At 37.4% G+C, this 13,817-nt stretch overlaps 1 protein-coding gene across 5 annotated transcripts in view; it reads right to left on the bottom strand.

Annotated features, from left to right (window-relative positions):
- The window catches only part of TFCP2 (transcription factor CP2), a 34,871-nt gene that overhangs the window by 8,421 nt on the left and 12,633 nt on the right, over positions 1–13,817 (bottom strand). For all 5 annotated transcript variants that reach the window (XM_081130791.1, XM_081130792.1, XM_081130790.1 and 2 more), the window contains 7 exons: positions 9,641–9,792; positions 7,730–7,806; positions 6,369–6,474; positions 5,012–5,118; positions 3,034–3,186; positions 2,196–2,306; positions 1,748–1,836 (listed from right to left, as the gene is read on the bottom strand). In XM_081130791.1, coding sequence (XP_080986917.1) covers positions 1,748–1,836; positions 2,196–2,306; positions 3,034–3,186; positions 5,012–5,118; positions 6,369–6,474; positions 7,730–7,806; positions 9,641–9,792 — 795 coding nt within the window. The remainder of the gene's footprint in view (positions 1–1,747; positions 1,837–2,195; positions 2,307–3,033; positions 3,187–5,011; positions 5,119–6,368; positions 6,475–7,729; positions 7,807–9,640; positions 9,793–13,817) is intronic.

Below are 13,817 nucleotides of genomic sequence, written 5' to 3'. Positions count from 1 at the left end.
GGGGGGGTTGGGAGGGGAGAAACTATGTCATTTACAACATTCTTTTTATTAATGGAGGAACTGAAAAAAAAACAAAAAATCAAGATTCCAGTAAGTTGGTACTTATTAGATAAATTATGGCATAAACACTATTTAACATAAATTTATTGGAATATAAACTAAATATCAGAATATAAAAGTAATCAACATATTACTACTGCATTAAATATATGTGTACAAACATATACAGAAAAAATTAATAAAATTTTTGAAATGCAATGTGATCACATACTTTTTATAATAAAAACAATAATTATTTTTAAAACAGCTTCAAAAATTAATGCTATTTAATTTGTAATCCAAGGGCTACTTTCACACCCTTGGTTTTTCCCTGTGCTTCCTTTTGTTTTATAGATTGTCGCTCTTCCCTAATGTTTACTTCTTTTATGAGAAGAAATTAGAGCCTCGTAATGTAGTATATGACAAAGAGAGGGGAAAAAACCTCTTAAATCCTATATAATATTTAAAATTGCTTATAAGTAGACTGAATAATCCACATGGGTAATAAGAGATTTTTCTTTCAAAAAAGATCTTTTTCTTCCCTTTTTTTTTTTTTGCCTTAACTGCAAAATTCAAATTCAGTCTTCAAATTTAGTGAATAACTTACCTAAAAGCCCTAGTTATCTATTCTTTCTACAACTTCTACCTACTTTTATTCTTGTTACATATTTAATATTTATGCCACCTTAATCAAATATTTCAGAAGTAGGTTGAACACAGAGCCTAAATAAATTAAAAGTCAAATATTACAACCAAACAACATATTCACACATTTCATAGCCTACTTAAAATTTCAATACGGTCTATGTGGAATACGTGCTAAATGCTAGGGCGATAAGACACTCTTTAGCTATCATTATCATGTTCAACCTTCTTCCCCTGATTAGCAAAGATTCATGATAATTAGGTGTTAGGATCATTCTTAATAAGCAACAAAACACAGATTAGTGTTTATACAACTATGTTTCAATTCCAATGACCACTCTCTAGTGAGAGTATGATCAGGAAGTGAAATAACCACAAGTAAGCAATAATAGGGAGAAACGAAAAGCCCAGAAAATCAGTCCCTGGATCACTAAAAACTGACTGTCAATGTGATTTTCTGATGGGAGAAAAAAAGAGAAAGGGGTATATAAAACTCTTTCAGTCTCTTGCAAACAACACTGTGGCAGATGGTCAAAACTGTTTGATGCATGTGGTCGGGCCTGGCTCAGCAGTTGAGCATCAACCTAGGATCCAGGAGATCGAGGTTTGATTTCTGGTCAGGGCACATGCCCGGGTTGAGGGCTCAATCCCCAATTGGGGGCGTGCAGGAAGCAGCTGATCAATGACGACTCCCATCATTGATGTTTCTCTCTCTCTCTCTCTCTCTCGCTCTCCCCTTCTCTCTCTGAAATCAATAAAGATATATTAAAAACACACACACAAAAAAAAACTGTCTAACGCAATTTGAGCTTGCTATGGCAACAAAGTCTAACCTAGTCCGGTGCTCTCTCCTCTAGGAGACAAACCATTATATAGACTTAGCATAAAAAACAAAACACTTTCAGTTTCTCTGAAGGTAATCCAAATCTCAATTACTACATAAATCCATCAAAGACTGACCAAATAGAAGTACTTATGATTTGAAAAGACCTTGTTTATAGAAAAATAATGCAAAAATACACATTTAGGACAAACACAAGCCAATTTCATTCCCCAGACTTACCCTTCCCCAAGAGAAAAACTGCTATGCGAACTGTTGAAGCCAGGTGATGGGGAATTATTGACATACGTGATTTCAGGCCATGGAGAACACTAAAACAAAGGATAACTTAGATACTAAAAAGTATAATTGACCCTAGTGTTCCACCAAAACATTGTTACTTGAATAGCACATCTTGATTAGTAAGAGTAAAGTTTAATTCCTCATAAGCCCCCATAACTAAGAGGACCAGTTTAATTCCTCAGAAGCCCCCATAACTAAGAGGACCAGCAGGTTTTGATCAGGTGAGAAGCGATTTTTAAAAATTGAGATATAAATGACATATAACATTGTATTAGTTTTAGGCAAATCACAACATAATGACTTGATATATGTATATGCTGTAAAATGACTTTTTTTTTTAAGAGTAAAAAGTATTGATTAAAATTGTCATCAAAAGAAATCCTTTTACCTCTGTGAGTATAGTTGTCTCATAGGAAGGTTGGTATTTCTCCTTTTCATGAGGTGTTCGTTTCTCCATTTTCTCTCTATCTGTTTTTTGCTTTCTGTCTGCTCCTTTGGGCTGAAACGAGAAATACTTTGTTTTAAGCTCATCCTTCAACCCAACATTACTTCTAAAAACTTAGTCACAAGTGAAACAAACATATAATGATATAAAGACAAGATTTATCATTGCATGTAAGTCTGAAAATGGGAAATTTAAATGTTTGATGAAGTTAAAAAAAAATAAGAGATCTGTAACTATGGGCATGGAAAGATCTCTAAAGCACATAGTTAATTGAAAAAAAGCAAGCCTCGAAACAGATCATACAGTATAATCCCATTTCGGTTTGAAAGAAAAGAAAAAATGTGTACATACCTATGTACATGTGTATATAAAAGCACAGAAAGGGACTAGATGGATACATACACACTAACTTCTCTGGGGAGAAGCTGGAGAGTCAGGGTAAGAGTGTGATAAAGGGGAACATCAGTGTTGCGCTCTGAATATTTTTGTATTAATGAATCTTCTGCAATGAGAACACAGCTATCCACATGATAAAAATATTGACCAAAATGAAGAAAGGCGATCAAGTATGAATGTAACCAAAACTGTCAACTTTTCATCATTTTTGTGAGCTTTCAGAATAGCTTGTAACTTCAACAGGCTTTAAGAGCATTCAATGAAAATCCATGAGTTTTCATAGTTTTTGAAAAAAGACAAGCTGGCTTTTTGACTTGGTGACTAAACGTTACAAGTGAAAGATGAGAAAAGTAGTTCTAAGGGCCACCGCAATGCCCAGGAATACCTTGAAGACTTTGATCTGGCAGCTGGCTGAGTGCAGGTGCTCAGTATATTCCCCGCTCTCGTTCTCCTTGAAGGTATCAATTTGTACTCGGAATGGCACTCCCTTCTCCCCGCCGTGCTTCCTCATGGTGAACTCTGTGCTAATGCAGTGCACCTGAAGGCAATACATCAGGTTGCAGTACTGCCGGCTAGACAAACCAGCTGATGACATTTTTTGAGCAACTACTAACGCTTAAACCTTTAAAAAAGAGTTATGAACACCTACCAAAATAACGTTTACTTTTTTTAACTTGAAGAATTTACATTCTAATGGTGGAAATGAGGAAAACTTAAATGATTTACAAATGCAAACAGAGTAAATGTTCAGATATGTTAAAAGCTACTCTGAGAAATTAAATTCATTAACTGCTTCAGAGGATACAGAGTTAACATAAAAGAGAAATGATTTGTTTGTATAAGTTTCCTGGACTTTTAAATTGATTTTAGAAATACGAGGCACCACCTGTGCTGAGAAAATAATAAATATGAAAGCTGGCAATAGGGGGAAAAAGGTTTGCTTGGCTACTACACAAAGTTTACGACCTGTGATTCTGAACAGTGAAACCTCAACAGACCAAATACTAGCTTGGGTAAGGTAACTTCTCTAAGTGTCAAGGACTATTCCTACTCCACAGGATTATTCTAGAAAGTTTTAAATAAAATTATGTATACAATGTGTTTACTTAACACAGTGACTATCTCATGGGAACTACTCAACAAACTATTAGCTATCATTATGACAAATAAGAATTTTCAAGGAATATTCCACCCAAAGGAGATAATCAGATATGCAAATCAAATTTTAAGTATAAAGATGTTCAAAATAACTTTATGGATAATAATGAAAAATTAGGACAATCTCAGTGCTAAATAATCATTAGGTAAGTTATGGTACATCCAGAATAAAATAAGAGTGAGGCAAAAGTAGGTTTACAGTTGTCAGTATGCAAAACAGAGTTTATTCTTGTATTTTTATTTATTAACTTGTATTATTTTCCATATGAACAACTGTAAGCCTACTTTCTTTTTTTTTAAGTCTTTATTGATTTCAGAGAGAGAGGAAGGGACAGGAAGAGAGAGAGAGAAACATCAATGATGAAAGCCTCCTACATGCCTCTGACTGGGGATCGAGCCTGCAACTGGGGCATGTGTCCTGACCAGGAATTGAATCAGGATCTTCTGGATCACAGATCGATGCTCAACCACTGAGCCATGCCAGCCAGATTGTAAACCTACTTTTGACCTATTTTGTATTATGCAGCCATTAGTAAATATTTGGGGGAGAAACAAATGAATAAATTGGAGAAATTAGAAAAGCAATTAAGAAACTCCTCATTGCTTTCAGGAACATGTTGAAGAGTCTGCACTTGATAGTCAGACTGGAGCCCTGTAAAGATTTCCAATTTAACAGGTTTTATCCTTTAAGAAACAAATTGGGCCCTGGCCGATGTGGCTCAGTTGACTGAATGTCATCCCATGCACCAAGAAGTCAGTGGTTCAATTCCCAGTCAGAACACATGCCAGGTTATGGGTTCGATCCCCAGTAGAGAGCATGCAGAAGGCAGCCGATTGATGTTTCTCTCTCATCAAAGTGTCTCTCTCCTCCTCTCCCTTCCTCTCTCTAAAAAAATAAAATAAAAATCAATAAAGCCCAGCCGGGTGTGGCTCAGCGGTTGAGCGTTGACCTAGGATCCAGGAGATGGGGGTTCAATTCCTGGTCAGGGCACATGCCCAGGTTGCGAGCTGCAGCCAATCAATGACTCTCTCATCACTGATGTTTCTATGTTTCTATCTCTGTCTCTTCCTCTCCCTTCCTTTCTCTGAAATCAATAAAGATATATTTTTAAAAAAAAAATCAATAAAAACATATTTAAAAAAAACACACAAATTGGTAGTTAGAGATGCTCTTCATAACTGGAACCCCATTTGCAAAGCCTTACCTGAATAAACACAGATGTCCTCTTTGCAGGGTCCCACAGGAACTCCACTGTATTTAGTTGGTTTGGATTAGCCCTAGGATCGATTATACCCACAGACATTGGGATATCTGAGAAACAAATGGTAATCATTGAACAATTCTGAGTGCTACTGGATTTAAGTAAGAAAGCACTGATTCTTATACAGGTAGTGTTGGTCCTTACTTATCAAGATTTTTGTGTGAACCTCTTTTTGCCAGTGAAAGGGGTTTGAATGGAGGTAACATTGATCTAAGTACTTTCCTTCTGAGTATCTTTTTTCTACTTTAAAAAGTTTAAAAGTAAGACAATTTAAAAGCAGTTTCCTAAAATTCTACTTAAAGATAGATTTAGTCTACACACTAGCTCTAGTGTCATGAAAATTATAACTTATAATATGCTTCACTTAGTTTTAAGATTAGTGTAATCACTAGAAGTACACTAAGAGCACTGCTGTAGAAGGATAGAGTGTCTGAATAAAGGCAGAAAGCATTGTATCACAGAAAGAAGTGGGAAAGTCATCAAATAATCCTATAGCAGAGTGACACATCTTACACTCAAGAAGCAAGCAAAAAATGAATGGGCTTTAGTAGAACCTTGCATTCCATTCCATATAGCATATACTGAAATATCATTCCCTGACTTCTCTTATTAATGTTCAAACTAGGTGATAAGGCCAGGCTGATATTTATTATCATAACTGTGCTCTAACTATACTGTTTTAGTATCAATGATTCAAACAAGAAAGTGTTAAGTGGGTCCCACTCCACAGTGTTGTGTTGGATTCATCCTAAAGACAACTTTATCATATGAATATCAGGACATCTCTATGAGAACCAGTGACTTCTCAGGTAAAACTAGCAGTACTTACATTTAACCATGGTTACCAACAGGAGATAATAACCAATAAGAGATCAAAGACACAGATGCTGGTGTTTAAAGTACGTTTATGAAGAGAGACTTGAGAATTATGCTAAATGTAATAAGCCAGCCACAAAAAGATAAATACTGGATAATTTCACTTATTAAAAATAGTTAAAATGGTAAATTTTGTTACGTATATTTTACCACAACTAAATTTAAAAAACACACAAAAAATACAAAAAACAAATAAAATCACCCTAAAGAAATGGATGCTATTGTTCTGGAACTGAAGTGTCTATACTTCCTAACTTTTGGTATCATCATACTAGTAAGTTTTTTATACTTAATAACCATTTCCAAATTCATGCTAATTGAGCCCCTGAAGCATTTTGAATCAAGGTAAACATCAAGTAAAAAAACGTCAATTCTCAGACCATAGTTATAGGCATTTCCTGGGCAATAGAATCTCTGAACTCACCTATGTCAAGAATTCTATCTCCAGGTCGGTTCCACCTCCAGCCCTCTAGCTGCTGATGTTCAGTGTATTGTAGCCGTCTATCATGGAACACTACACGGAATATACTCTAAAAGAAAGCAACAAAATCAAATAATAGGATCCCTTAAAAATCAATGCTGACTGACAAAAAGTTGCAGGAGTCACCCCCAGTTGGTTTCTGGATACAAGCTAAAATTGTTTTCCTTAAGACCTATTTCACTCTAAAACCCATTCCATACTAAGCTCTGTTTCCAGGTGAATTTTATAATTGCTGAGATATAATCTTTATAGTTAAACAGTACTGTATTTGGATGAAACATCAGTTCTGATGGTAACTGAGTATAAAGGACTCCTTTCGGAAGCATTTCTACATGCCCCTATTGTTACCATGTAATATTCGGCTTGGCTCTTTAGAGGTATATGAAAAGCTCACCCAGTCCCCTGCTTGCTAACCCACCATACAAACTGTAAATATAAAGTAGGTATCGACTGTTTCCATCAACTTTCCTTTTGTTACTCTTACTTTGCGGAGGTGCCTATTAATATCCTTCTTACCAACTTTTACAGCTGTTGACCAAACTCCTCTGTCCCAATTCTACTGTGAATCCATCACTATCAGTCTAGACAAAGAAAACTGCTATTCGTCAACACTAGCTTCTGTTTTCCTTATTACTAGACCAGGATCCAAAGAGACACCGGAACTTCTCTCAAGATCTCAAGGAGGCTACTTTATTTCACCTGAAAAGAATTTCACTGAGCCAGGAGAGTGTCCTGACATGGAGTGGTAAGCCTTCTGTTTCTGCAGCTCTGAAAAATCCATGTGAAAAGGGGGGCTCACTCTGACCCCACACTCTGCCAGAAAATTGTATCAGGTAAGATATCACCAAGCCCTTTACGGAAGCAAAATATTACAAAGGGTCAGAAAAAGGATGTTTAGCCTGGTCAGTGTGGCTAAATGGTTGTGTGTTGGTCCATGAACCAATAGGTCACTGTTCGATTCCCGGTCAGGGCACATGCCCAGGTTGCAGGTCCAATCCTCAACAGGGGGCTTGAGGAGGCAGCCAATCGATGTCCCTTTCTCATCAATGTTTCTATTCCTCTCCCTTCCTCTTTCTCTAAAATCAATAAACATATTTTTTAAAAAAAAAGAATGCCAGGGTTTCTGGCTTGATCCCCAGGAGGGGGCATGCAGGAGGCAGCCAATCAATGACACTCTCATCATTGGTATTTCTAACTCTCTCTCTCTCCCTCTCCCTTCCTCTCTCTGAAATCAATAAAGACATATTTTTAAAAAAAGAAAAAAAAAGGATGTTTAGAGGAATGATTTACTCATTTTCTTTTACCTTCACCAACTTGCCATTAATTTCTGGAAGTTCTCCAAGTTTCCTATTGTCTAGCATTCGAATTTCATAAGACTGTCCTAGAAGAAAAAGTAACTATGTATTATATTCATCGTAATTAACTTTCTAAAATTCAGAAAGAAAAAATTCATTTGGGAGGAGAGTTTCCCTGTTGTTCGTTGTGGCAGCAGCGAGTTGAATTTTAGGAGAGCGGTGTTCTCTGAGGAATCTAAACATGGGACCACCGTGCTTTTGTCAGATGAAGAGAGGCTGAGGTGTGTGAGTCCTGGGGCTGGAGGAAAGAACTGTCAGGCATATACAGGTGTTTAGACTTAGGCAGGTGGCTCAGGGAAGGAGTGGTGTGCGGTGGGCTCCAGGGCACCAGGAGGGAGCTGGTACCTGTGTGCTGTAAGAGGAATGAGATAAGCCCCTTACTCCCATGATACCGCAGGCTGTGATGTGCTTCCCTCTCCCCCAACGGTTAACCTGCAGGTAGAATGAGGGGCCCAAAGATGGGCCCACGTGTCTACAATCAGCTCTGGCGTTAGGGCGGCTAGAAAATGATCCAGGCACAGATGTGTACACCACTGCCCTTGCAATACCTGGAGGAGTATTCCTCTTTTGGACAGAATCATGAATTGGAATTAGTGAACGATTAAAGATTCGTCTTTCTCCACACTCCTACCCCCCAAAAAAGGCATTTTAGCAATGTTTTTGGAGCTCTGAAAGTCATGTTAGATTCTGTGTGGGATGAAAGTATACATAAGCCCACATCCCTTTCCTCAGGAGTTCAATCTAGCTGGAAGCCAAACTATGCCCTGGGTTTAAAATCTGGTTCTTTGCATGACCTTTTCAAATTTCTTTCTTTTTTTTAACTATTTATTCATAAATATTTTCCAAAAATGAAAATAGGTTTACCAAAAAATGTCCCTCACTAAAGAGGGGAGGAGGGGAAGCCTTTGCCCCTCGGTCCCCAGAGTGGGGATGAGAAGAAGAGAAAATCTTCTGGCCCCCCCTTTTCAAGTTTCTTAATCTTTGCCTCAGTTGCCTCATCCTCAAAACGGGAATAATATTTTAGTAATTCATCTCATAGGGTTGTTGAATAGATCAAATGTCTCAATACTTTATATGTATAAAGCATGTAAAACAATGCCTGGCACTTAATGACTCAATGTATGTCAGCTGTCATCATTATCACCATATTGCCAGTGTCATCTAGAAGTGACACGCAGTAGAAAAAGGTTTTCAAATCACTTAAGGACAGAGTAAAACTTAGTAAAAACCCTGTCTTAGAAGAGTAGAGATAGAATCCTATGAAAGTTTGTATCTCCCCACAATATCTTGTTTATTGATTTCTGACAGATAGTTGTTAAAAGCAGGAACTTTCATAAATTGCCTTAGAAGCAAAAAATAATAAAATTCAGTTGGCTGAATGTACAAGAGTATAATATTATTAGTATTAGTAACAACAACTATAACCCTTTACTATATGCTAGGCACAGTGTTAAATGTTTTCATACATTATATCATTTGACTGGTACAACTCTCTAAGGTATTATCAATCCCAATTTTACAGATAAGGAAACTGGCATGTAAAGAGTTTATGTAACTTGTCCAAGATCACACAACTGATAAACAATAATGCTGGGTGGGGTAATATTTCTGAGACAGTAACCAATGGGGATGTTCAGGGAACATGGATTAGAAAAAAAGAGGGAGATGGGAAGTAAAAATGGGCAGGTAAACAAAAGAATCCATTAATATATATGACATTAAAACTCAAATAGCTGAAGTAAGCCTCTGACTTTGACAGGCCACAATAGAAAGATGTACTTTTTACAGAAAGTGTACCTAATTAAATAACATGAATCCAGCAGGTGTGCAATAATACTAACAAATAAGGACACATCTAACCTTGATTGAGATATGTCAGGGTTTCATCGTGGAGTTTCACTGCTGGAGAGGTGGCAGCACAAAGCACATACTGAAAAGGTAGGATTTTATTCTCATTATCAGGAGGCAAACTTGATTCTTCTTGCTTAAAAATAGGCAATGCAAGGACATCACTGAAATAAAGCAAATTAATGACTTTCGTTAACATCTGACAAAGGTGCAAGAGCAGATTTATTATGGATGCAATTTAACTGCAATTGCTTTGGCAAACCATAAACATTACTCACTTCTGTGAAGTTTTTTCCCAACTATTCAATTCAGATTACCTGCTGTGATATCCCTCTAACCACAACAATGTGAGCAATGACAGATATTCACTGTTAAAAACCACCTAAGTGCCCAAAGATTGCGTTTCTAGGAAACATAGGCAGGTGTTTCTAAAAGGGCTCTGAAAATCGCAATTTAGGACACTCAGTAATATATATGTTCTCTGAAAGGCACCAACTGTAGGTATCTTTATAGAGCAGTCCCCTTTTATCCACGGTTTCCCCACAGTTTCAGTCACTTGCAGTCTGACAATATTAAACGGAAAATTTCAGAAATAAACAATTCCTAAGTTTTAAGTTGCACACCATTCTAAGTAGTATGATGAAACCTCACGCTGTCCTTCGGTCTCACCCCAGACATGAATCATCCCTTTGTCCAGCATATACTTCGTAAACACTACCCACCTATTAGTCACTTAGTAGCAATCTCAGTGACCAGATATTTACAGCAAGCGAGAGAGAGAGAGAGAGAGAGAGAGAGAGAGAGAGAGAGAGAGAGAGAGAGAGAGAGAGAGAGAGAAGAGAGAGAAAGAGAGAGAGAGAGAGAGAGAGAGAGAGAGGAAAGCACACATTCACTTAATTTTCATTACAGTATAATAAAAGACTTTAGTTTTGGGAAGACTTTGTTGCCATACATTCTTAAATATATCACATCTGATGATTCCTTGAAGGGTTAGTGAAGATTACCAGGAATCAAGGAAAATCATATTTTGCAACATAGCAACAGCTCAACCTTTAGGAACATAGGGTGTTTTTCTTCCTTCTCAAATGTCAGTGGCTGGCAAGGTTAATATACAGCAACAGTTCCTAGTTGTCCCAATATAATGTGGCATTACACCTAACCCCTCATGACTAAGCAAAAGACTATCATTTGAGGCTGGAACTCTAAAACTGATTCTAAAGTTACCCCTAAAATTAACTCAAAATAGTACAGCCAAACCAAATACACAAAACTGTATTTTCTCATCAGAGGTTTGAAGATCTGAAAACCTCAAATATACCTGAATTACTCATGCTCTTTGTACACTTTCTTTTACTCTGCTGTGGAAACAAGAATATTATTCAGTTCCACATTCCTAGAAGTGGAGGTTAAAGGTCACCTGTGACTACAGTTCTAGGCCCCTGCTTGTGCCAAAACAATAACAAATTCAACAAGAAACAATTTTGGAAATACAGAGAAGTCTGCTCCTTCTCAGAGGTAAGTTGAGTGCAGATTAGGAAAACCCACTCTGGTGGACTCTAAGTAGTTGCTACCAATGTATAATTTGGCATTTTATTATATCCTCTGATTGCTTCATGTATTTAATTCATTCAGTGAAACACATATTATTTGAAGGAATAACTTCTTTTTTATGTGCTTAATAAATATTTGTTGGTATGATTTATATTTTTGTTTGTTTGCATTCTCCCAAATACTCAGCCCTAATACACTGTGATCATTTTGGAATTCTCAACATCTCATAGTACCTCTGATCAAAGATAAGGATACAGAAATCCCACCTGTTAAAAAGATAAGTTGAGTATGTGTGTGTGTGTGTATATGTATATGTGTGTATATATATACATAATTTCTTAAAAATTGATTTCTAGAGAAAGGAAGGGAGATGGGGAGGAGGGGGAGGAGGAGGGAGAGAGAAAGAGAAAGAGAAACATTGATGTGAGAGAGAAACGTCCATTGGTTGCCTCTCTCTGGCAACCTGGGTATGTGCCCTGACCAGGAATCGAACTTGCCACCTTTTGGTGTATGGGACAATGCTCCAACCAACTGAGCCACACCAGCCAGGGCTAAGTACTGTTTCTTTACTTATTATTTTTTTTTTTTATCCTCACCTGAGGATATTTTTTCCATTGCTTTTCAGAGAGTGGAAGGGAGGGAGGGAGAGACTCAATTGGCTGCCTGCCACAGGCAACCTGACTGGGGCCCAGGATCGAGCCTGCAATCAAGGTACATGCCCTGGCCAGAATTGAACCCAAGACCCTTCAGTCCCCAGGCTGACGCTCTAATCACTAAGAAAAACCAGCTACGGCAGTACTGTATGTTTTTAAAATATGCACCTCTAGCCTGGCCGGGCATAGCTCAGTGGTTGAGTATCGACCTAGGACCCAGGAGATCGAGGTTCGACTCCTGGTCAGGACACATGCCCAGGTTGCGGGCTCAATCCCCAGTCGGGGGTGTGCAGGAGGCAGCCGATCAATGACAACTCTCTCATCATTGATGTTTCAACTCTTTCTCTCCCTCTCCTTTCCTCTCTCTGAAATCAATAAAGATATATTTTAAAGAAATAAAATAAAATAATAAAATAAAATAAAATAAAATAAAATATGCACTTCTAAGTGGAAATCCACATCTGGGAGTAGAAGCATAGCAGAAAGCATTATCAGGAGTGATTTTCCTTGTATGTAACTGGGATTCCCTAAAGAGTTGTTTTGGGTATAAATTACCCTTCTGAGACAAGGCCTTCTCTAAATAGTCTCTACTAATTCACAACTATGGTTTGATCTTCTCCCTCAGGCCTCCCAGCTGTGGAATGCCCTCTTCTAGAAAGAGCCTATAACATAGAGAGGGAGAGGTTCAATGAGCTCTATATTGAGTGAGAGAGGCAAGTAGACAGGTGTCCATAGCATCTAAGGAAACTAGAAACTAACTTGGGACATTAAGATGTCATGAGCTCCTAACTTCCCTATTTATAACTCTCATTTAGATTCCACCATAATGAAAATAAAATATTTGAAAAACATACAAATAGCCCCTATGTTAGTTATAGTGTAAAAGGGCAAAGACTGAAAAGACTACACACCCTACTCTGAAGTCAGCCTCAAAAGAAAAGAAAAATCCAGTAAATAATTGGTCATAAAGGCCCTGGCTATATGAGTAGCTCAGTTGGTTAGAGCATTGTCCCAATATGCCAAGGTTGTCAGGGTGATCATTGGTAAGGGCATATACAAGAATCAATCAATGAATGCATAAATAAGTGGAATGACAAACTGAGGTATGTCTCTCTCTCAAAAATCAATAAAAATTTTTTTAAAAATAAGACCATCAACGAACGCTGGATAAGACATTAAAAATAATAATAATTGGTCATAACACCTTTAAAGAGGAGAGAAAAGAACTGATTTCCTTGGATATGTGGACAGATCAGCGAGGAGACCTGGCAAAGAGAGATGGCACTGCAAGTTTTAACATGAAGCCAGTGAGATGTCCTGACTACTGAATAATGGTGAAATTATCTTATTTTCTTGGTATGAGCCTTCTGCCACAAAATGATGAAAGATTTCTGCTACCTGAACGTCTAGTGAAAAATCTCATTCAACTAAAAAGCAGCATATATAATTTTTAAAATTGCCTTGCTAATTATTCTACCACCAAGAAGCATAAGAAATAAATAGAATTATATTCTGAACCTAATTTGACCAAGAAGAAGAAACTGATCAGAAAAGAGGAAGTGGTAGGAGCCTCAAAAGAAAGCAACTCAGCCAAACAAGAGAGGAAGAACAACACAGCAGATGTGATCCTGGACTCTTAAAGAATAGACTTCAAACAGTGAAGATAGGACCCAAGCCCATGGGTCTGAGGTGCTAAAAAGGAAGACAAGACTGAGGTTCTCAAAAATGAAATTCTGCCAATTTCACATTACCTAAGATGGAGGGGGAAGAGAGGGAAGGTGTCTAGAGAGACTAGAAAAGCTCGCTGATCAACTCAGAATTAAAACATGCACAAGAAAAATAGATATAAAAGGAAAGAAACTATTTTTTAAGTGGTACCGATACATATAAGCAGCAAACTTGAGCTGAAGCCAGAATGTACTGAGACTTGCAAAACAGATAAGGGAGGCGCAGGTCCACTCTTTGATGTAAATGGCATATTAATT

This window comes from Miniopterus schreibersii (genome assembly GCF_964146895.1).
Source record: "Miniopterus schreibersii genome assembly, chromosome: 2".
NCBI classification, from domain to species: Eukaryota; Metazoa; Chordata; class Mammalia; order Chiroptera; family Miniopteridae; genus Miniopterus; species Miniopterus schreibersii.
The sequence above is the reverse complement of the archived record's forward strand: the minus strand, read 5'-3'. Positions and strand labels throughout refer to the sequence as shown.